Source organism: Linderina pennispora, assembly GCF_002104995.1.
Source record: "Linderina pennispora strain ATCC 12442 chromosome Unknown DL89scaffold_3, whole genome shotgun sequence".
In the NCBI taxonomy this organism is placed as follows: Eukaryota; Fungi; Kickxellomycota; class Kickxellomycetes; order Kickxellales; family Kickxellaceae; genus Linderina; species Linderina pennispora.
Window position 1 is genome coordinate 908,891 of NW_024468251.1, and position 21,583 is coordinate 930,473.

At 56.4% G+C, this 21,583-nt stretch overlaps 9 protein-coding genes across 9 annotated transcripts; 6 read left to right on the forward strand and 3 right to left on the reverse strand.

Annotated features, from left to right (window-relative positions):
* Nucleotides 1–832: 832 nt before the first annotated feature.
* On the forward strand, nt 833–1,065 carry DL89DRAFT_265784 (uncharacterized protein). Its single transcript, XM_040886825.1, has 2 exons — nt 833–897; nt 918–1,065. Exons 1-2 carry the CDS (start codon nt 849–851, stop codon nt 1,019–1,021), a joined length of 153 nt encoding a protein of 50 aa, XP_040745577.1. The 5' UTR covers nt 833–848; the 3' UTR covers nt 1,022–1,065.
* Nucleotides 1,066–2,451: 1,386 nt separating this feature from the next.
* DL89DRAFT_321255 (uncharacterized protein) lies at nt 2,452–3,101 on the forward strand (the record flags this gene model as incomplete). The annotated part of the gene is made up of 2 exons (XM_040891269.1): nt 2,452–2,599; nt 2,918–3,101. Coding segments are annotated over 2 exons (233 nt in total), but the record flags the coding sequence as incomplete, so codon positions are not given.
* Nucleotides 3,102–6,115: 3,014 nt separating this feature from the next.
* DL89DRAFT_109217 (uncharacterized protein) lies at nt 6,116–7,899 on the forward strand. Its single transcript, XM_040883082.1, has one exon. It carries the CDS (start codon nt 6,249–6,251, stop codon nt 7,812–7,814), a length of 1,566 nt encoding a protein of 521 aa, XP_040745579.1. The 5' UTR covers nt 6,116–6,248; the 3' UTR covers nt 7,815–7,899.
* An 895-nt stretch (nt 7,900–8,794) lies between these two features.
* Nucleotides 8,795–10,710, forward strand: DL89DRAFT_255828 (uncharacterized protein; the record flags this gene model as incomplete). Its single annotated transcript, XM_040885389.1, has 3 exons — nt 8,795–8,978; nt 9,138–10,290; nt 10,413–10,710. The coding sequence occupies 3 exons, from the start codon at nt 8,795–8,797 to the stop codon at nt 10,708–10,710; spliced, it is 1,635 nt and encodes a 544-aa protein (XP_040745580.1).
* Nucleotides 10,711–11,096: 386 nt separating this feature from the next.
* Nucleotides 11,097–12,476, reverse strand: DL89DRAFT_109318 (uncharacterized protein). Its single transcript, XM_040883084.1, has one exon. The coding sequence runs from the start codon at nt 12,379–12,381 to the stop codon at nt 11,206–11,208; it is 1,176 nt and encodes a 391-aa protein (XP_040745581.1). The 5' UTR covers nt 12,382–12,476; the 3' UTR covers nt 11,097–11,205.
* A 1,913-nt stretch (nt 12,477–14,389) lies between these two features.
* On the reverse strand, nt 14,390–15,168 carry DL89DRAFT_109314 (uncharacterized protein). Its single transcript, XM_040883083.1, has one exon. The coding sequence runs from the start codon at nt 14,849–14,851 to the stop codon at nt 14,549–14,551; it is 303 nt and encodes a 100-aa protein (XP_040745582.1). The 5' UTR covers nt 14,852–15,168; the 3' UTR covers nt 14,390–14,548.
* Nucleotides 15,169–16,200: 1,032 nt separating this feature from the next.
* Nucleotides 16,201–16,754, forward strand: DL89DRAFT_109336 (uncharacterized protein). The gene has a single exon (XM_040883085.1). The coding sequence runs from the start codon at nt 16,270–16,272 to the stop codon at nt 16,648–16,650; it is 381 nt and encodes a 126-aa protein (XP_040745583.1). The 5' UTR covers nt 16,201–16,269; the 3' UTR covers nt 16,651–16,754.
* An 830-nt stretch (nt 16,755–17,584) lies between these two features.
* DL89DRAFT_291383 (uncharacterized protein) lies at nt 17,585–18,035 on the reverse strand (the record flags this gene model as incomplete). Its single annotated transcript, XM_040890191.1, has 2 exons — nt 17,585–17,723; nt 17,776–18,035. 2 exons carry the CDS (start codon nt 18,033–18,035, stop codon nt 17,585–17,587), a joined length of 399 nt encoding a protein of 132 aa, XP_040745584.1.
* Nucleotides 18,036–18,079: 44 nt separating this feature from the next.
* On the forward strand, nt 18,080–21,324 carry DL89DRAFT_282287 (uncharacterized protein; the record flags this gene model as incomplete). Its single annotated transcript, XM_040889680.1, is given in 4 exon segments — nt 18,080–18,600; nt 18,671–19,098; nt 19,118–20,429; nt 20,485–21,324. 4 exon segments carry the CDS (start codon nt 18,523–18,525, stop codon nt 21,322–21,324), a joined length of 2,658 nt encoding a protein of 885 aa, XP_040745585.1. The 5' UTR covers nt 18,080–18,522.
* Nucleotides 21,325–21,583: the final 259 nt, after the last annotated feature.

Genomic DNA, 21,583 nt, shown 5'->3' on the forward strand with positions numbered 1-21,583 from the left:
GCTAAGCGGGTAATAGTTCAATACCTACTCACCCATCCGGTCCAGAGTTCACACCTACAGCGATGCCAAACAATGGGCCGAATCGTGCAGAGGACAGCCTGTCCCGAAGCTTCCTGTCGTACCTGCTATTACAGCACGCAAATGCACCGCTTGTGGATTTCTGGCACACAACCAACACCCAACGAAGGGCCATTTTGGATATGAACATAGAGACATCACGAACTAATAAGGTGATGTCCTGGCAGCATGTCTCATTCTGCGGAAACTACAAAATTAAGAGGTCGATGGTAACACTCACAACTCTGCAGGCTCGATGACAACACAGGTTGCTGGTGCTAGGATTACTTGTGATACCAGGAGCTGCTGGTGCCATGGAACCAGTAGATCCGGTCTCTGGGACTATGCCTGTGTCGGTTGGAGTGGGGATTGGACATTGTTCTTTTCCAGTAAACTACCAGCATGTCAGGATAAGCAACTGACAGCACCTTTACCTAGGGCGTTACAAATACCAACGTGGCTCCCAGGCTCATTGTCCAGGTGACTTTAAGAAACACGCTTCCTATGCCAATGGCCAGTAAAGGACTCTGTTTCCTTCCCAGTCTCGATGTCCAGCTATACGCCATAGCAAGGTGCTTGAAAGGCTAACGTGCAAAACAGCTGTTGGAGGCTGTCTACCCAAGTGCTCTGTACGTGAGATATAGCGTTCAGAAAGTGTTTTGGTCGACAAAGAGCAGCAGAGGAGCTCGGAGCGCAGATTCATGTGTACCATCAAATATGCTCAAAACCCACGCTAAACACCACCGAGAAGTGCATGGTGGTCAGATACTGCGTGAGGTGGTGGTGCCACCATGGAAACCCACAGGAGTAGGCTTCGTCAGGGCCATCTCGCACCAGTACGTGCTGCCGCTGCTTTAGAGGCGTATATGGCACTTGGTCGTTTTTAGATTCACCGGTCACAAAGCAGTTCTGCCACAGGAGAGTGCGACAGCGTTTGGTGAGCAGACATTGGTGGGGTGCATGAGTCTACTCCGCTAGACAATTCCATTCATAGTCTCACATGTGCAAACCACAAGCCGCCTACCATGGCCAGCACCACATTTATGTAGTCGGCATCCATTAGCAAGAGCCCAGCAAGTATCGCATGGGTATATTCATTTCACTCAGCCTTCTTGTTCAAAAGATTCTCAACCGCCACGGCTGCCTCCTGCTGGAACTTGTCACCAGGCAAATTCCCCATCCTCATAGAGCCAGGTCGCGAACGGGCGCCTAACCTCCAGCGGCTTTGAATTAAACACAGGCGGATCCTGGCGGCCACAAATCAGACCAGATTATTTATGTGTGGAGCGCTTCGTCTAAATGAGGAATGTAATACTAACGGCTCTGCCAAGGTTAATCGCACATTTGTCATTAATGAAGTTCAGCTGCATAGAGTATGCGTCTGTGCGTTTTTGGCCGAATCGTCATCGCCTGTATGGATATTGATTTGCTGCATAACAGCAAACGCCATACTGAAACAAAAAAGGCAAGAAAGTGTGGATGCCGCAAAGGCTGTTGTGTGAAGAGTGGGAGAGAAAATGCAACATCTGGATTTTGTCTGTATGTGTTAGTGGGTGCGGTGCAAGTGTGGAAAATTAGCTGAAGGCTGAGGGCTATGATGATCATCCAGTGTTGCACCAGGGCGCAGCTAAAAAAACCTAAATATACCAGCAAGCCGCAAAACCGACCATGAAGGCTGGCTCAGGCAGCGTATATTAACATACGGGCCACATGGCAACCAGGCTGACACCCTTCGGAAGCACTGGCCATATTTCCCACAAAAGGAAGGGCAAGCACGACCCGCAGACGAGATCGTCGAGGCATTCCCGGCTAGCGCGTGAATTTGTGGACTGTAGAATTGCCGCGATTGGCTGGCGAAGCGGGCACAAGAATGGCCCGCGTTTTTCTCCGACCCGGCTTATTTTATCAATGGCTTTTGATGGGCAGGAGGAAGAAAGGTTTGACCACAGCGTGGTTTGGGTTGCCATGTTTGGCAAAGTGTAGAGCGAGGCAGTGGATGAAGGTGGTGCTGGGATTGTATGGCTCAAGAGCGGCAGACCGGAGAAGGAAAATGGCTTTTTTGGAAAGCCCGTCGGGTTCGAAGCAAGCCTGCAGTGGCATCTTGTTTTCATCATTTGCACATTAATGGCCAAAGCCGGCTCGGCTGTTTCGCCAACCTTCGGACATGGGCCAGGCAGCCTGTTCTCTCCTCTCTATCCTCCGAACTCTTGCCTTTTTCCCTGTCCTGTACAGCAACAAGCCCTCGCGGGTTGCGCCCTATATTAATATCTTCCTATTTTAAATCGTCCCGAGTGTCTGCTGGCGCCAGCGAAAATTATAAAACGAGCCAGGTGCGGCATCCTAGAACTTTTTTTTACAGCATCAACCCCCTCTTTGTTGCACATACACTTTTTGCGTTCATTTCTCCTCTCTTCTCCTTTTCTCCAATTTGCGAATTGCCCTGTTTTCTGTTAGTTTGCAGTACTTGTCTTATATCTCCTCGAACCAGGCTTACCGACCAGCGCTTTATTCTGGTTGAACGGGAACGAAATAGCCGTAGAACGTACGTTTGTGCAGTACTATTCTTTATCGCCAGCGAACCCTGTATTAATTTGCTCACGCTGCTTTATTCTGAGCCCTGGTGTTTGTCCTTCCTGGTGCGGGGTGGGCGAGCAGGACCAGAGCTTCCATCGCAGCAAACATTGGGCTTCCCCTCCTGCATTATCGCCAACTCCACCTGCTCGCTCCTTCCAACACCCTCTTCTACAGGTGGACACAAATGATAAAAGCGGCTGGCTAATGCGAATTTCACAGCTCATTCTCTTGTCAGTCGTTTTGCACTTTACACTTTACTGAGGCAGGTCTCTTCTCTCCTCTGTAGCCAGACACAAGCACCTATTCGGTTTATATTTCATACTCTTCGTGGCAGCAATATCAATGTCGCAGTCGACCGACCTGCCAAATGAGGACCGTCCTCTGGCGCGACTCCTCCCGCAGAGCTCAGCTCCAGTATCAGCCATAGATGCTCGGGGGATTCAGCAGCAGACGCAGTACCCTTTGCCGCCGTCAGCAGGAGCAGGGGGTCCGAGAACGCAACCGGGGACTGGTAGAGACAGCAGCGATTGGTATGGGCGACAATCGCAGGCGGGCGATGGGGGCAATGCAGTGGCTGTTCGGCGCTTATCGCCTGCTGATCGCCTAGAGAGTGCCAAGCGGGCACGCAACGATTTGGAGCAGCAATCACATGCGGGCGGCGCTCGTTTCCCAGCATACACGGCTATTTCCAGCCGACCAGACAACCCGGTCTCGCCTCCAGGGCAAACAAACCAGGCAGGTCGATTCGAATCACTTCAGTACCGGCGGCAATATGTTCCAGTCTTCATCGACACTCCTGAGGAATCAAGGGCGGACCAGGCACCCCCCATATCAGCTGCCCCTGCAGTTTCCACCTCCGCTGTGCAGGCTCGGCCATCGTCATTGTCAGTGTCGCCTGTGCCGCCCGCAGCAGGCACTGCTCGTGACATGCACAATAATGGATCCGCGGGCGTGACCCTGCCACCGATCCAATCCACAAACGAAAACAACAATGGCAGCAACAACCCGAATGGCGCACCACAGCGGCGAGTCGGATCAACAAGTGAGGAGACGCTGAACGAAGGCACCAACCGGGACGGATCGATCAACCCGTCGACGCCCACAGGCAACGACAACAATGCTGCGGAGGACTCGGAGTCTGATCCAAAACATAAACAGGGCCAGGACAGTAGTGGTGACAAGAACAGCAGTAGCCACCAGTCTCAGAAAAGGCGGCTAAATCAGGCGTGCTTACTGTGCCGACGGAAGAAGATCCGCTGCGACAGTAGCCATCCAAGCTGCTCCAACTGCCAGCGGCGCGGCATCCAGTGCATCTACCCCGAGGTCAGGAAGCGCGGGCGCCCGCCCCGCATGTACACGTTTGCTGATTTTGCGCTGCCGGGCCAGCCGCTGCCGCCAGAGTTGCAGGGGCTGGCTAACATGAACGCCAGCGCAATGATCCCGCCCCCCAACGCCCCCGGACAGCCTGGACCTCATGGGAACCCGCTGTATGCAGGCTGGACGCCGGGCCAGCCTGGTTACCCCCAGGGTGATATGAGCGGCGCATCGACACCAGCGTATTCGCAGAGCGAGTACGAAGCGTCGCCAGCACTCCCTCCGCTCAGCTATGCGGTTGGCCGGGGTGGCCATGGTCACCCTGGAGCACACCATGTAGGTCGAGGCCCCTATGACCCAACGTCATTGCCACCACCACCGCTGGGCGTGGATCAGGCTGTACTGGATCTGTTTGAGTATGTTACGCCCGGGTTCCCGGTCGTGCACCGGCAGACGCTGGTTCAGAATATCCGCGACCGGTCGCTGACACTACCACTATGGCTCGCAATCCATGCGGTATCAGCGCGTTTCGAGTCGCAGCACGGCAACAAACAGCTGCAGCAACAGCAGATGCACCTGCCACCACATCTGCAGCGCGGTGGGCCGACAGCCGTAGGCGCTATCTATGCAGAGAAAGCGCATGCGATGCTGGTCAACCGATTCGGACACCGGCAGACGCGGCCACAGTGGGCGCGAAACGAGCGCGGGCGGATGGTTATTGCACGAGATGGGGCGCCGCAGGAAGCCAGCGCAGCCGAGAAGGACCTGTGCCAGCGTGAGGTCATTGAGCTGCTTCAGTCGTACATTCTGCTCAGTATCTACTATGCCGGGAACTGGGAGCTGGAGCTCGCTGTTGAGACACACGCAACGGCAGTGCGGATCGCGCAGCGGATCGGACTGCACCTGATGGACGACCCGACGAAGCTGCAGGATGTCAGCGGAATTTTCAACTCGCGTGCGGCCAAACAGCAACGCAAGCGTGCCCGCGACATGGTATCGCCGTCGGTCGGACCGTCCCAATGGAAGGCCATACATTCGCGGTCTGGGCCAGCCCCTCTGCCAAGCGGCCCAAACAACATTGGGATACACGAGGGCACTGAGTGCGGTCCGCCACCGCCACCGCCGGGCGAAAACAATGCGGCTGCCGTCAACATCACGTCGCCGGCTGATCTGCGCAAGCAGTGGATTGAGAACGAGACGCTGCGGCGGCTGTGGTGGTCGATGTATATCCTCGACCGCATGTACTATTTTTGTGCTGGGTCGCCCCGCATGCTTCACATCTCGGGTTTCCGCGTGCGCCTGCCGTGCAGCGACCTTGAATGGGATTCAATGCACGCACAGCCCACAACCTGTGTCGCCCAGCACGTCCTCGGCGACTCTGGGCAGCAACTCGCAGCAGTCTGGGCTCATGGTGCGCACGTTCCGAGAGGCAGTCATGCATACGTCTCTGTCTGAGCAGGCGGCGAATGAGATAGCCGCGACCCCCAGCCACGACCCGAACGTGTATCGGTACTCGGCAGTTCTGGCAGGTCTTCTGGACAGCGTGGTGGACTTTGGTGACGATATTCGCGCTTTGGCATCGGCTCCAGCCATGGAGGGTACGGAGCTGCTGGCGCAGCTGCTGGCAGAACAGCAGGATGGCGAGACCACAGAGCATGCACCCTACGGCCAGGGCGGTAGCTATGGTCGCTATGGTCCTGCGTCGGTCAACATGGCTAGCGGCGCCGGTGGTGGGCGATCGGGTTCGATGTCGGACCACAAGCTGCCGGCGACAGCGCTGTGGCTCGGATCGCGCAAGGCACGCAACCAGTTTGCGCGCAATAGCCGTAGCGGGTGGATGTCGGCGTCGGTCAGCTCAGCGTGGCCGCCCGACTGGCGCTCGCGCATGCGTGTTGTGCAGGAGCGTGCTGCGGCCCTGGAGCGGCAGTTCACTGACTGGTACTCGTCGCTGCCTATTGCCAAGTACGCGCGCAAGCCGTATCTGTACAGCCAACTGCCGCTGCAGGACCGGATCACGTACTTCCACCAGCAGATCATGTACTACGGCGGCGTCATCCAGCTGCAGAGCCTGGTTATTATGCTGCAGGGCCTGCTGCTCCCCGACTGTGTCGACGAACCGGGATCCGCCGGCTTTACCTTTGGATCGCCCGGCGCGGCCGACGCAGATTTGGGATTTGGCCTGGGTGCGCTGACAAATGTACTGTGGCGCTCGCTGATGGAGATCGAGTCCGATAGTCTGCCAGCCAGCGAGAGCCGTGGCCGGCGCCATATGCGGGATACCAGTGAGGTCTTTGACTCCCCGTATGCGTCACGCCGCCGCCAGTTTGGTGGGTTGCATTCAAGCTGGTCGTCTCGCCGGTCATACAGTGCCGGTGGCGACGCCTTTGGCGAAGGGAATTGAGGACGACGAGGTCGACGGGCTGACGCCAATGGACGAGGGCGGTAACAGCCCTGAGATCATCCGCGAGGAGCTGCAGCGTATGGTTCAGGCTGCCTGGCGCCGTTGCACCGAGGCTGCAATCGCCATGTCAACGGCGATAAAGCGAGCTACTGAGGTGCGTCGTGTTGCGTCGTCCAACCCAGTCAGCGGCTACTACGACCCGACGTTCCGCCCGCAGGTGCTGCCGCCCTACCGTGGCGATGTGGTATCGGGCGACGGCCACAGCACAAGCACGTCGTATGGTGATAGCAGCCGCATCAGCGGGCCGTCAATGTCGATGTCGTCGTCACGCTATGACCGCAGCGGTGGGCCGACGCCGACCATTGGCGAGATGCGTGCGTCGCCCCAGCAGCCAGGCGTGCCGGGTGGCAGCAGTGGCAACGCAGGAGATAGCGCGATGCACCCGGCTGTGTCGCGGCACAAGCCGACGCAGTCGCAGTCGTCACCGTATCTGCAGCAGCCCAGCGTCTCGCCCAATGTGTCGATGAGCGGCGGCGCCAGCGGCTTTGTTGACTCGGCCAGCGGCCCGGGGCAGGTTGCTGGCGATGCCACGTTCTTTATGCGGTTCAGTATGTTCACGTGCTCAGCAACGTATGTAGCAGCGCGCATCCACCTGCAGAACCTGCGCTTGACGCCGCGCTGGGAGGAGGCGCTGCGTCGCCACAACGAGGCCGTGGCCGGTGTGGCTGACATGCGCAGCCCTGCCGTGGGCGGTGTTTCCTTGGCAATTGCACGCGACGGGGGCATACCCAGTGGCTCTGCAGCAGCACATGAGATGGGGCTTCTGTCTAACCCGCGCGACATCGGCGTGCTCCCACCACCGCTGCCGCCGCCGCTGCCGCCGCCACCCTGCACGCCCGACCAGGCGCGCGAGGGTGTCACAGCGCTGGTGAAGGTTCTGGAGGAGATGTCCCCATATTGGCGCGTGTCCGAGCACATCTCCAAGATCCGCGAGTCTTGGCGTGTGATCGAGGGTTATGACTTGCCGCCGCCAGCATCGATCCCAGAGGCTAGGCCGCCTCAGCCAGCGCCAGCTCAGCAACAGCAGCCACAGTCACACCAACCACAGCAGCAGCATGCACCGCATCATCACCAGGCTCCACCAGCGCCTCCTAATGTCTCAGCGCCCGACCCTCACCAGCCGCCGGAGCGCGGGTGGCCGGGTGCGCCTTCCCAATACGCCCACGCACCGCACCCACCGAAGGCGCTGTCGCCGTCTCAGATGGTGCAGCCGAACACCTCAATGCAGCCGCACAGCGGCTCGTCGATATCGATTGCATCGCTGTCGAATGAGCAGCTGATGATGTCAGTAGCACCCGCCGTCAGTGGGCCCCCGCCAATGCACAGCCGTGGGGGTCTCTCGATCCAGCCGCAGCAAATGGGCAGCGCCAGCGGGCCGCTGCCTCCTCCGCCGCCGCAGAGACAGTAGGCTGGTTGCTTCGCTTTCAACTGGCCTCTGTTTGTTCTGGAATAGGCGCGTGCGACAATGGCTCGTTCTGCTACGTGAGGAAGCCCTTGGTCTGGATGTGTCCGGCGTTCTTGTTTGCTGGAAATGCCCACCACAACCATCACCACCCCAAAAATCCCATTTGGCCGAGATGTGTTCCGAGCCAACTCTGCTAGTAGCCTTCGCCCTGAGCTCCTCTATTTTTACCGTTCTCATCTCTCCTCTTTTGCGCAAAATGTATCACTGTAGACTGTGTATTATAGGAGTGGAAGTGCGGGAGCTGCTTCTAGTTCCTGGAGAGGTGTGCTTGTGCGTCATACCGGTTACACGTTACTTGGCAAACTGACACACTCCCTGGCTGCTATCCCGCAAACCAAGGCATGCTCCCAACATATCTCCACACAACCTCTCGCCTGCTGCTCAGGCCAATCGCGACACTGTGCCTGGCTCGTCCAGCACAGTCTGTCCGTGTCCAGGCGCGCTTAAAATAGAAGGCAGCACAATGGGACATTTGTGAGACTTGTATGGTCGCACCGCAACTGCCTCAGCAAAAGGCGAATCCCTGTGAACGCCGCACAATGGCTAGATTTTTGGGAGCCAAGTCTCAAGGAATTCACGGGCCTCTGCTATTCACGGACCCACTGTGGTTCTGTTTTTAGATCCATTGAGCTTGCAGCGATGCCAGCAAGAGTGGGTGGGTGTTTGTAAACCCCGCCCAGGGGAAGGGAGTTTTGGGCTCTTTATATAGCAGCCTCTGGCGGAATCCGCAATGTCGCATGGTTTCTTTTGCACCGCTTTCTCTCCTTCGTTCTTTTCTCGCCTTTTTTACTCGAGAAGACAATATACCTGTACTATTCCCCAATACTATCTTCTAGTGGGAATAAGAGTTTAAACCAACACCTAGCTCTGCACCTCAGGATTTCTTTCTCAGGATATCTGGCACTTTTTTGTCCCCACACATCATGAAGACACTCGGCATTGTTTGCTTGCTCGCGCTTTCGGCCGCTCCGCGTGTGCTTGCCCAGGACGGCGGCGCTAGTACCGACAATTCGCTGGTGTCAGCTGGTTCCAGCACCAATGCCGACCCGACCACATCCGAGCCGCCAGCGACGGCTTCATCGCCTGACGCCAACACTACTCCCGATGGTAAGCACCTCGCCTATTGTTGTTCACACCCCTTTGCAATATCCATGAACTGGTAGTTAAAGATAGCTGTCTGACTTTTTTTTTCTTGGTGGACCCCTTTCTCGCATCTTTTTTGGTGGTTGTATTCGCGGAATCTGCTCTCGCCTGTGGGCTTTGTAGGTAGTGCTCAAACCACTGGCAATTCCAGCAGCGCTTTGACTGCGCCAGTCTTGAGTAGCACCGCCATACTTGAATCGTCTATTGCCACCACGCCTGTTTCCTCGGCAGTAGAGCTAATCACGCCCACTACGTCTGAGGCACCAGTGACCAGCTCGTCTACACCTAGTACTAATACTTCAGTGACTTCCACCGCCACCTCCACCACCTTACTCCACACATCTGTTGATTTTACCACGACCGATCTACCAACGACCGATATAGTCGATACGACCACCACACCCCAAACATCTGAGCCGTCTACGACGGAGGCAGCCGACGCGACTACATCTGATGCGCCGACGATTTCCGAAATTGACTCAACTGCTGATACTAACGCCGACACCACACCCTCCGCCTCCCAACCATCCACAACATCCACTGATTCCACTTCAGTAGCTGATACCACCACCTCTGTCTCGTCCACCACTGAGTCATCGGCGTCCACATCGAGCTCTATCTCCCCCACCACCCCCACATCCACCACCCCCACTGAAAAATCTGATACTAATACCAACAGCACACCTGATACGACCTCTTCCTCGTCCACCGCTGATTCCTCCACTTCAGATGCTCCCACCACTTCCGACGTGTCCACCACCTCAGATGTGCCGTCCACCACCGAAAAAACCTCCGGCTCCTCTACTTCCGCCTCACCTTCCGCCGACTCGACAACTGACTCGTCTTCGGCTGACTCGCCAACTGTAGCCACTACGTCAAGCACCTCGGACAATACTTCGGACAGCACGTCCGACAGTACCTCGAACAGCACGTCCGACAGTACAACGGATAACACCGATGTAACATCATCGGTGCCCACGTTCACCACAAGCTCTGACACCAAAACAACCGACTCGACTACTGATAAGACTACTGATAAGACCACCAGTTCCTCGGATACCACCCCTTCGACATCCGATGAACCCACCAGTGCGACGTCGGACTCCACCAGGTCCTCGCGCTCCACTAACTCGACGACCGAGCAGACCACAAATACCGACGATACCACGTCGGATACCTCCTCCAACACCTCAGATAGCTCCTCCAACACCTCGGGAACTACTGAGCGCACCACCGATACTCAGAAGACCACGTCCTCAGACTCGACCACCGCAGAGTCCACCAGCAACACCACTGGATGATACCACTGAGGAGACCACTCCCACTTCATCGTCGTCGACAGACACCAAGTCTCGCGCGACGTCTAGTCCGACCCCAACGACGACTGACGATGACAAGACGACCGCCAAGACCAGCTCCAAGAAGAAGAAGACCACTGTTGTTGCCGGTCGTCACCGCTATTGTTGACGGCAGGACTACTGTGGGCACGCGCACTTCAGTCGACGGTGACGACGAGGCCAATACGTCGAACGGGGACCCGTACACATCTACCTACATCGAGGATGGCGAGACCAAGATTGTCACCGGCTATCGTGCCCGTAGCAGCACCGCCACATCGGGTGCCCTGCCTGCTTTCCGTGCTTCGGGTCTGCTCTCGTCGGCTGCTGCTGCTCTGGCTATTGCTGCTCTGTTCTAAAAATTGGTTTCTCGGTTATATCAGTTGCATAGATAAGTTATTTAGTTTAGTAAAAAGCCTGTTCATAGAGAAAAATGAAGGCGCTTAACTCAGCAACTGACACGAACATTGTGTAGATATGCATGCCAGCTAATGAGATCTTCAATATGAAATCTAGATATGCATTTCGCTTTTCCATGATACTCCCCAAAAGGAAAACAGCAGGTATCCTGATTGTGGAAAGGTTGGCTGTCTGTTGTTCGCCATTCCCGTCTTTGTTGCTTGAGCGATTGCTCTAGCGATAGCCCAAATATGCTCGTATGGAGCCTGAGCGCTGGCCAGCCGGAGAATGGGAACAAATGTCTTCAATATATTCTCGATAAACATGTTAGAAAATAGTCTTTTTGAGTTCGGGGGAATATCACATAGTTACAAAACATAATCGTTTTAAGGAGGTTGGAGAGAGTGAGGAGAAACAAGCAGAAGCAGACGTGGTAGGCCGAAGGATGGGTTGCTTCAGTTTGCGTCTGGTGAAGTGCTGGTGGCAGCAGCAGGGTTGGGTGAGACCGAAGCAGAGTTGCCGGTGCTGGACTCGCTGCGCTTCCGATCAATCACCAGGGACTTGAGGGCCTGGGTCAGGTTGGATTTGGGCAGCGAGCGGTGTGCAACTGGCGCACCAATTCCTGAGGGACGGTCCGACATCCAGTCCTTGCCAGATGTGCCGCCGATGCCAGCGCCCTGAGCCTGCATCTTCTTCTTGCCACCGGCCACACCACCAATGCCTGCAAGCTTGTTAATGGGTGCGTAGACGACGGTGGGGCTTGTGGGGGACCCAACAACATCCCAGATCTTGCCTGCGTTGGGGGACCCCACGGTCATGCCAGGGTTGGATGATGCCTGTGGGCTGACTGGCGAGAATCCGGCGCTTGCGGCATCATCACCATGGCGCACCATGCGGATGTTCAGCGGGCCGGAGTCGAACGAGGACTGTGCCTGCGAGGTAGACCGATGGCAGCCCATGGCTGGAATGGCTGATGGGCTGCGGCTCGATGAGTCAGCAGGAACAGGCGGCGGGCTGGCCGAGCTGCTCAGGCGGTTTGAGGCGTTGTCTGGGTAGTCGACGCGCACGCTGATCGAGTTGTGGCGGGTCAGTCGGGGCTTCTCCGTGTATGCGGTGGAGGTCGCGGCGACTGTGACGCCAGCATGCTTGGTGGTCGTGTCGACATGGCGGCCGGCGCTGGAGCTGACCGAGCCGCGGCGCTGCACTGTTGTGGGTGCCGACGGAATGTTGGATGTGGCCCCTGAGGTCCTGCGTGTGCTGGCCCGGCGCAGGAGGTTGGAGAGCCCAGACGGCTTCTGCTCGTCGGCAACGCCTTTGCTGACAGCGCGGCCCATGCCGGCAACACGGGCGCTGCGCAGGTTGGCGCCGATACCGGATAGGCTCTCGCGGCGCTTCACAGGGCCACCGATGCCAGACTGCTTCCGGGTGCCGTCATCAGCAGTCACCTTGGAGGGGAACGGCGATGGCTTCCCGGGCGTCGTCGAGGGTGCGGGCATCCGCACAATGTTGGTCGTGTAGGAACCCTGCGCAGGCGGCGACATCGACATGAGCGGTGACTGGCTGAAGCTGTTGGATCTGTGGCTCGAGGCAGAGCCGCTGAGCATGGCAGGGCTGGGGCTGGTCTCAGTCATAATAACATGTGCTTACTGAAGTTTAATAAGGGGCACTAGGGCTTATTGTGTGCTTGTTGATGAATAGTAGAAATGGCTAGAGTAATTTGTGGTAGGAGATGGATGAAGAGGAGAGCGGAGGGTGCCTGGCGCCAGGCACATTATTTTTATACGCATATTCAGGAGCGATCAGTCCACATGGACAGACAGCGCGACAGCTGGTTTGACAGTCGACGATATGCATAATCGTGCTGTTGCAGTAGGATACTGCACCTGTGTGCTCGTATTTCCGCTGCCCTGTCCCTACACTTTGCGCGCAACCCGTGATGTCCGTCCATCTGTCTCTGACATGCTCCACCGCAGCCAGAGCAGACAGCACACTGGGCGCTCAGCAGGGAATATAATAAACCGACCACTTTCGCTCGCCCACCATTAGACCAATGATAGCTGGGTGCCATTGGGCAAGCATAGTGGCGTGCTCTGGGCTAGTGTGCTTTACAGATCACGTACACCACTCGTGGCTCCCCCTCTTTTTCAGCAAGCGTAGTGCTGGAGATTATTTATAATCTGACACTGCTAGTCCAGGAGTATGCGGCGGCCCTATACTTGCCTGGCCTATCGCCATTCGCTTTAAAAGGCGGCAAGACGCACAGGGTAGTGGATCCACCACGAACAAGTCGGGTCACTGCCAGTGCATACGCAGCACATGGCCAAAGGCCGGAGCGTCGGCTTGCACATACCCGCTAGCCCCGTGGGCGCAGTGGAAATTTGAAAGCAAAAAAGTGCGGACAAAAGACATGCTGCTAGTCAGCGGCACGCTGTCCGACACCATTTCTTGGCCCACAGGATTTGAAGTGTGATCGCAAGTGACAGGTGTATTTGTGGAACGGGATACCGCCAGGGAAAAAGCCGAAGCTCACCCACCTCAGGCACCCATTGATAGGGCCCACGCCAAAGAGCTGCTGTTGCTATTGCTTTTTCACAGACCTAAATGATGTCAGGAGGGCTGGCCTACTGGCTGGACTACATCTGGGTTCACCCGAATTCGGCTGCAGCCTATCACCGCTACGGCTAGACAGGAAGCTCTCCTCCAGGTATTCCAGAACCATGCAAGTCTCTGCGTGTGCATGAGGATCGGGCTGCTGCTGGCGTGAGAATCTCGCTGTGAGAATCGCACCAGCGCCTGGGCAATGTGACACGCTTGGGCCGGTTTTGGGCATGGGCGGAGCTCGGTGCCCAAAAAGTGCAGAGGAACCTACGCTTTTCCTGTCTCCTCACTGGCAGACGGGCCACACTACCACAAAGTGCGTTGCATGGTGGATGCACGTACGCTCCTCTATGCATATCCTGTCACACGCACACTCTAGCCAGACGTAAGATTTTAAGCCGGGGCCACTCTTTTGGCAGATCAGCTCAGAAAGTACCCGCCAACCCCGTGGATCCTACCGGCTCACTGCCTGCTGTCCTACACACATCATACCGACGTCAACCTCACCAATGCAGCGCGTATCGGCGGCGAGGCTGCGGCTCATCAGACGCAATGGCCACTTTCTGCCTGCTGTATGTACAGGGGTTTCATGCCGCATGCATGGAGATGCACGACAGCTCCCTGCTGCAGCTGAGCGCTCTGTCAAGCGCCTGTCCGGCGGGAATATTCGCGAATGAGAGTGACCTGACAGGTCTGCATGACTGACGCGCGCAAATTCTTCCCTGGCAAGCAGTCTCGGACCTGCCACCCGTTGGCGTACCAGTAGCGCTTCGGAAAATGGCACTGCTGCTGGTATTCTGCTCGCCAACAGCCTATCTTCTCCGGCAGGTTGAAGGGCCGAATACCGAGCCGGTGCATCATCAGCCTCATGCACTTTAGTCATCAAAAGCAGCTTTAGAAAACCTGCCAAGGAGCCAAGAAAGCCTCGCCAATTATTAATTGCTTTGGTAAAGTGCTGCGATAATTATATTACAAGGGGTAAATGGAAAAACTGTCAAGCGTTGCAGCAAATTCTGTAAAAGTACGGGGAAGGCGGAGGGGGTTGGGACGTGATGCAATTCCCCCCACACGCAGGAGACGCCGGAAACGCTCCCGGGATGGGGGCCTGGCTGCAGGTCTGAAACAGCGTAAGGCGTCGGAAGGGCGAATAAAAGGGGGAGGGGTTGTAATGTGTATGTACGGGATTCCGCAACAATCATGTCAAAGCGAGATGCTCTGCTCGATGCTGTTGTTTACCCGCGCGCCAAGCACCGATGCCGTCTGGCGCACACGCCGGCGGAGCAGCTTGATCTCGTCGCTGGACGGGACGCCGCGGCAGATCACGTCGCAGGCGGTGATGTCCATGGCACCCATGGGCTGGGCAGCAATGGGCCCGGAGATCTGGCTCTTCTCGACATAGTTGATGAACTCTGACGAATTCACGTACAGGGCGCCGTGGCCGCGGCTGCTGGTCGACGAGCCCGAGTTGGTGCGCTTGGCGGCTCTGGTCTTGCTGAAGAACATGTCGGATTGAATATCGAAAAGGCGGGCTGCTTCTTGCAAAGTATGTGGAGGAAAGAGAGATCTAGGCTTCAAACAAACAGAAAGAGCGTGTGTCGAGAGAAAAGGTCGGAATCTGGCTGTCAGAGAAAGGACATGAATGCTTTCTGAAAGTACGGAAAATAAATAGACGCATGGCAAGAACAACAGCGCCAGGCGCCTCAGTCTTTATACCCATCGTCACAAAAGCGGCGTGGGGGTACTCTACTTCCGCCGAGGTACTTTGACTACCAGGTACTGAAAACAGGGGTGGCTGTGGGAACCAGCCTGCCGCCAGTAAGAAGCCTGCCGGGCGCTTTCCTACGTGCCCACTCTTCCCGCCCGCCCAGCCCATCCCGAGCTGCCCGCCGCGGTGGCCAATGGCGGCGCTGCGATTCCGGGATGACTATTTCCGGGGCAATCCCAACGCTTTTTTGGCCAGCGAAAACTCGTCATTTTCTCGCCTACTAGGAACGACCTTGGCTGCACAGGAAAAAAGACCCGGCTGAAGGGCTCTCATGATTGACGACTCCTAGCAGGCAACCGCCGCCTTCTCTGCCGAACAACACGAGTGCAGTACACAGGCCATTGAATGGTCCACTGACAACAGCGCCGACTCCTTGGAAGCTTCTACTCATAACCTGTCCCATTGACTACCTAGCTGGTGGCTTGCTGGCTGTCCCCAGCACGCACTCCTCCCAGCTTGTGCCCACACAACAGCGACGCCATTACCAAAAGCGGACCGGCGGGAAGGTGATCGATAGCAGCATGAAAGTGCCTGCACGCTCCGGCTTTTTCGGTGGAAATCGGTGTCCCGCTGCGAAATTGATTCGTGCCGATAAACCGCCAATCGCTCTCCCCTTTCCCTGCACATGGCCGGTGGGTGACTATACATGGTGTTTGGGGGAGGAGGTCGGCGCACAGGCGCCAGTCGTGGCTCATAAGGCGCTGAGGCATTCGTTCAGACTGGCAGTTACCATTCTCTGCATGCCGCTAATTACTCATACCGCCTCCTCCATATCCACCACAGGCAATATCCTTGGAATCGCCATATGCGGGCAAAGATGTGCTGCGCGATGAGCGGACCTCCGCATTTTGGACTGCAAACCACTCCGATTCAATCGATCGCGCATAAACGAATTTCCTAGCCCCTTGCCCGCATAAATAAACTCCCAGACTACCTCGCCTCTCCATGCCTGGCTGTATGCGACCCCGCTGGGCGTGACGCGGCGCCCCTTGCAGCGAACGCAAGACTAACATCATGCCACACCTGGACCCCTGTTTCACCCGCCCGCCTTCCTGCGATCTGCTTTCACCACCTTTTACCACCTTCTTTCCCAACTGCTTGACTCCCCAAAAAAACACAACCTTCAACTGCCACCACTGCCTGTCTACAGCCTCGAATGATGTCAAATAACCACAGCCATCACCGGCATCACCATTTTGCAGAAGCCATATTCCACAGTCGGCATCACCGCCCCGAGCAAAAACCCGCAGTGCTAGCCAACACCCAGGATTTGCACAATAGTTCAGGCATTCTGTTTGTCCATGCTTCGGACTTTGTCCACAACGTGGCAAAAGGTGAAATATCTGGACCGATTGCCGCTTGCCCGATGGGGTCGATCGACGTGACCGCTAACGATTATGTTTTTAATGGATCACCATCGCGCCGTGAGCTCAAGTCGCTGAGAAGACACATCAAAGAAACAGCCGATGTGAATCGGGGCGCATCAAAAGGACGCACTGCCGCCCGACAGACTCGAGTAGGAAGCCAGACGCGGTAGCGCATGGTTTTAGGGGCTTGGCAATATACAAATGCGCTCTTTATATGCGAAGTTTTGAACTGCGACGGCATGCGGTCACCAGTCTGCATTATTGGACAGAGGGGCCAGAATGCAGTTTACAAGTCCTCAAAGACTACCGCGTATCCAAAAAAAAAGATACCCACACCCTGGCATCTCCTTTCAACTCCCCTTACTCCTTGGTATGCCGTCAAAGCAGACCCGCTGGATACTCAAGCCCTGCCGTGTTCATGCACTCAAGCGGTTTGCACATATTTTTACTGACCTGCTCCACCTTCGAATAATGCGGCCGTGTATCGAGTGCGCCAACTGTGGTAAGGGTTTTGGAGCTGGGGACGGCTACACACACCACATGCCATCCTGGCAGGGTCAGCGCGTCATGGCTATCCACTGCGCCCCTGCGATAAACGGCTGCGATAAATAGCCTATAAATCCGTTCGTTTTAAACCCAGGACAAGGGGTCATGGCTCAAAAGGTCTTGGTCAAAGAAAAGCTGCATCACAAACTGCTGATCGCCCACAAAAAGCACGTACACACAAGCTACCTGTTTTTGGCAATATTGCAGCATGATATGATCAAACGAGAAGAGCATATACTACATTGTTTGCAAAACCTCACGTCAAACTCTGCCACTGGCTGCACCCAAGCCCAGCGGGTTTAGCCTAGACACAGGATCGGTTCGCATGTAGATGCTGCATGAGACATGGTCCAGGTCACCCCTTTCTCGTTTGCCTCTGCGGACAATCTGACACACGCATTAATGAAACAGCTGATTCTGACAAATGGTTTTTCTGATATTTGATTTGAGCTCCCAGATTTCTAAACGCCATGCATACGCTAGAATGATTCAGAAAGCGGAATGAGAAAAAACAATTATTTGCACAGCTCGGAGCAGATGTGCATGCGTCCCTGTGTTTCACTTGGCCGCAACCGCCCCCGTGACCGCGTGGGCCGCCATCGAGGTCAGTCCAGCATCCTTGGGTTCCTTGGGTTCCTTGGGTTCCTTGGGTGCCGAAGCAGGCTTGGAGGTAGCTGCCTTGTCAGCAGTCGCCTTGCTAGTAGAGGAAGCTGTATCCTCCGAAGCTGTGGATTTCTCCTTGGCTGCACTTTCGGTAGCAGCTGGAGCAGTGGTAGCAGCAGGAGCGGCTTTCGGTCTTGGTCTTTTCCCAGGTAGCAGCAGCAGCAGGGTTGACCTTGGGGTTCTGTGGGCTGGTCCTCCAGTTGAGGCCGGCCTGCTTGAAGGCATCCCTGTGCGAGAGGCTCGGGTTCTCCTCCTTGAGACGCTTGAGCTCCTGGTCGAAGAAGATCCGGTATGGCGTCACCTTGCCCCGGCTAGTCTTGTTGGTACTCTTGGCGCTGCGACCCATGGTGTCCTAGGTGATGATCGTGCTTTTTGGCTGTTTGTTAGTGCGGAAAATGATAGAAAAACGCGTAAAATGTCGTTGTTGACAGGAGAAAGAAAAAACAGCCAGGCCACAGAGCGCCGCCATTTTTCTGTTTGCGCCAGATGCTGATTCTCGCTCGGCAGTGACGTGTCGCCAGATCAAATCACCCAATCGCCACTGTGGGCTGCTTGGCTAAAAAGGCGACAGCGTGCGAACTCGTTCTCACTGACTGATTTCCCGCACGCAGCATGTATCTGCGAAAGCCAATTTTCAGTGCATGAAATGTTTACTAGTGGCAGGCGGCTAGACAAGGCGCCCCTGGGGGTGCGTGTCATCATCGTGCGCCTGGACCAATCCTGGGATGCTGTGTGAAACTATAAATGCAGCACGCCAGACGCAAACGTGTAGCTCCTAGCTCTCTTCACAACCACGAGTACTTTTCTCCGCAAGAACCCAACCTCCAGCCCCAATGCTTGTAAGCAAACAGCCCAACACCACAGTTACCCCAGCACCTCTGCTCGCTGACACCTCGCTTCTGGACACCAAGGTCAGCATCGAGTCCAGCTCCGACGATGGCTCTCCCCAGCTGTACCAGTTCATCGACTACCGTGCTGCAGCCTCGCCCTGACCACAACCACAAGCGCATCCCGGCAATTGCCCGGCAGATCATCGAGTCGCTGACCACGCACAAGGCGCTGCCTGGTAGTACGCAGGAGATGCGCTCCCTACCCACCCTGCTGCTCTACGACAACCACGGGCTGGATCTGTTTGACCAAATCACGTATCTGCCCGAGTACTACCTGACCTCGTGCGAGATCGAGGTTCTCCAGAGCAACATTGCTCAAATCGTCGACGAGATCCCTGACGACTCGGACGTAATTGAGCTTGGCTGCGGCTCTCTGCGCAAGACTGAGATTCTGCTGCGCGCACTCAACGAGCGCCGTGTGGGGGTCAACTACTATGCAATTGACGTGATGCCAGCGCCGCTGCACGAATCCATGGGCGATCTGGCGCCGCAGTTCCCGAACCTCTCGCTGACTGCGCTGTGCGGCACTTACGACGAGGTGCTGGTCCATTTCCGAAAGTCGCAGCGTCCCAAGACCGTGCTCTGGCTGGGCTCGTCTATTGGCAACTTCCACGCTGCCTGAGGCCACCACCTTCATTGCCGGGATCTCGTCCAACGCGCTGCTGCCTGGTGATGCCATCGTGATCGGCATGGATAAGCAGAAGGACAAGCAAGTCATCATGGATGCGTACCACGATGCGCCAGGGCTGACTGATCAATTCGAACTTAATGCGCTGGCCCATGCCAACCGCATTTTCGCTGACTACGTAAGCGGGTGCATCGCAGGCAATGGCACTACAGCCCAGCTGTTTGATGTCGGCAAATTCCGCTATGCTGGCAAGTACGACCAGGTGATCGGCCGCCATGACGCCTTTATCGAGTGCACCGAGGACACTGTGGTGCAGTGGCCCGATGCGGTGATGGCTGACGTCGCCGAGATTACCGGCAGCACATCAACAACACTGCCTATTGTAAAGGGCGAGCGCATCTATATCGAATCGTCGTACAAGTACGCCGCCGATGCCGCCGAGGTACTGGCCAAGGCAACTGGCCTGTCACACACTGCAAGCTGGACAGAGGCACGGGACTACTACTGCCTGAACCTGTTCCGCAAACCGCGCTTTTCTTGGTCTCTGCCCCTAATGGGCGATGGTCTGCCGCTGGCAGTCGAATCAGCCAGCCTAGGCGGGTGGAGTGAGCCTGCGCAGCGTGTGCTCGACCTGTCGCGCAGCATGCAGTTTTCGGCAATCCCGCCCATCGCTGAGTGGGAGCAGCTCTGGAAGGCATGGGACACGCTGTCACTGCACGTCATTCCTGCTGACAAACTGCTCGACAAGCCGATCGATCTGCCGGCACCCATTCGTATTCTACCTGGGCCACCTGCCGGTGTTCGCCGACATCCATTTGGCGGCTGCGGAGCATGCGCCGCTGACGGAACCGCGTCAGTATGCCAGTGTGGTTTGAGCGCGGCATCGACCCGAACCTTGAGAACCCAGAGATCTGCCACGACCATTCCGAGGTCCCTGATCAGTGGCCACCCGTGGCCGATATTCTGGCTTATCGCGACCGCGTGCGTGCTAGGGTCCGCAGCTGGGTCACCAGGTTCCATGGACGGCGATCTGGAACCGGTGTCAGCCAGCGCTGCCAGACACGTGTGGATGGCATTTGAGCACGAGGCCATGCACACCGAGACCATGCTGTACATGGTGCTGCAGATGATGCCAGGAAGCATGAGCCCACCGCTAAAGAGCTCATTTGCGCTTCTGTCGGACTTGGCAAAAACCTGTGAACCCTGCCGACCAGTGGTTGAGGTTTGCTGGCGACAGCAATGTCACCATGGGGCTTATCAACGACAGCGAGGAGCAGCTGGGTGACTCAGTGCTGCATGATGGCCACGTCTTTGGCTGGGATAATGAGAGCCCTGCTACGACCACACCAGTCAGCAGATTCACAGTCAGCACGCACCCGGTTACCAACAAGCAGTACCTCGAGTTTCTGCTGTCACAGCCCACCGAGGAATTTGAGTCGCTTGTGCCCAAATCCTGGGTCATACTGGACAACGACGATTTTGGCGTGCGCACAGTCCACGGCACACCCTCAGTCACGGAAACTGTGGCCGCGCTGTGGCCGGTGTTTGTTAGCCAGCGCCAGGCCAGCAAGTACGCCGAACTGAAGGGGAAGCGCCTGCCAACCGAGGCCGAATGGTCGTATGCCTCTCGTGTGTACCACATGGTACGCGCACTCGACGAGACGGCACCGACCAAGGCGAGCAGTGGTGTGCCGGTCGACAGCCACCTGCGCTCGCTTATCCCACTCGACCAGCTGCGCACGGTGCTGTCGCATCCCCACGATGCGTTTGTGCCGAGCAGCGCCAATGTCGGGTTTGCCCACTGGCATCCGACTCCATCCGTGTATGAATCAGGCGGTGGAATCCCCGATGCATGCTTTGTTGGCAATGGCTGGGAATGGACCTCGACGCCGTTCCGCCCATTTGATGGCTTTAAAGCTTCGCCAATGTACCCGGGATACTCGGCAGATTTCTTTGATCCACCCGAGGCCGCCGAGAGCGACTCGACGCACTATGTGGTCAAGGGCGGCTCCTATGCAACTCACCCGCGCATGGCACTCCGCCAGACATTCCGAAACTGGTACCAGCGTGGATACCCGTATGTTCTGGCCACATTCAGGCTGTGTGACAGCGAGTAGCAGTATTTATTGCTTTTTCCTATCAGTATTGAACAAGGGAGATTATACAAAAATTATGTCTCGCCTCGGCAGAGGCTGTTCGACATGGAAGTCGATCGGGAAAGTGGAGTCGCGGGCAGGCAGTGCGCTGACAACAGATACAGACATGATGCAGGCGCACACAGCCAGCGAGTATAGGAAACTGGATAGCATGATGCTACTGCAATGCAGTGGCTTTATGTGTAGATATGTCAGTGGAAGAAGAAAATGGTTTATCCTG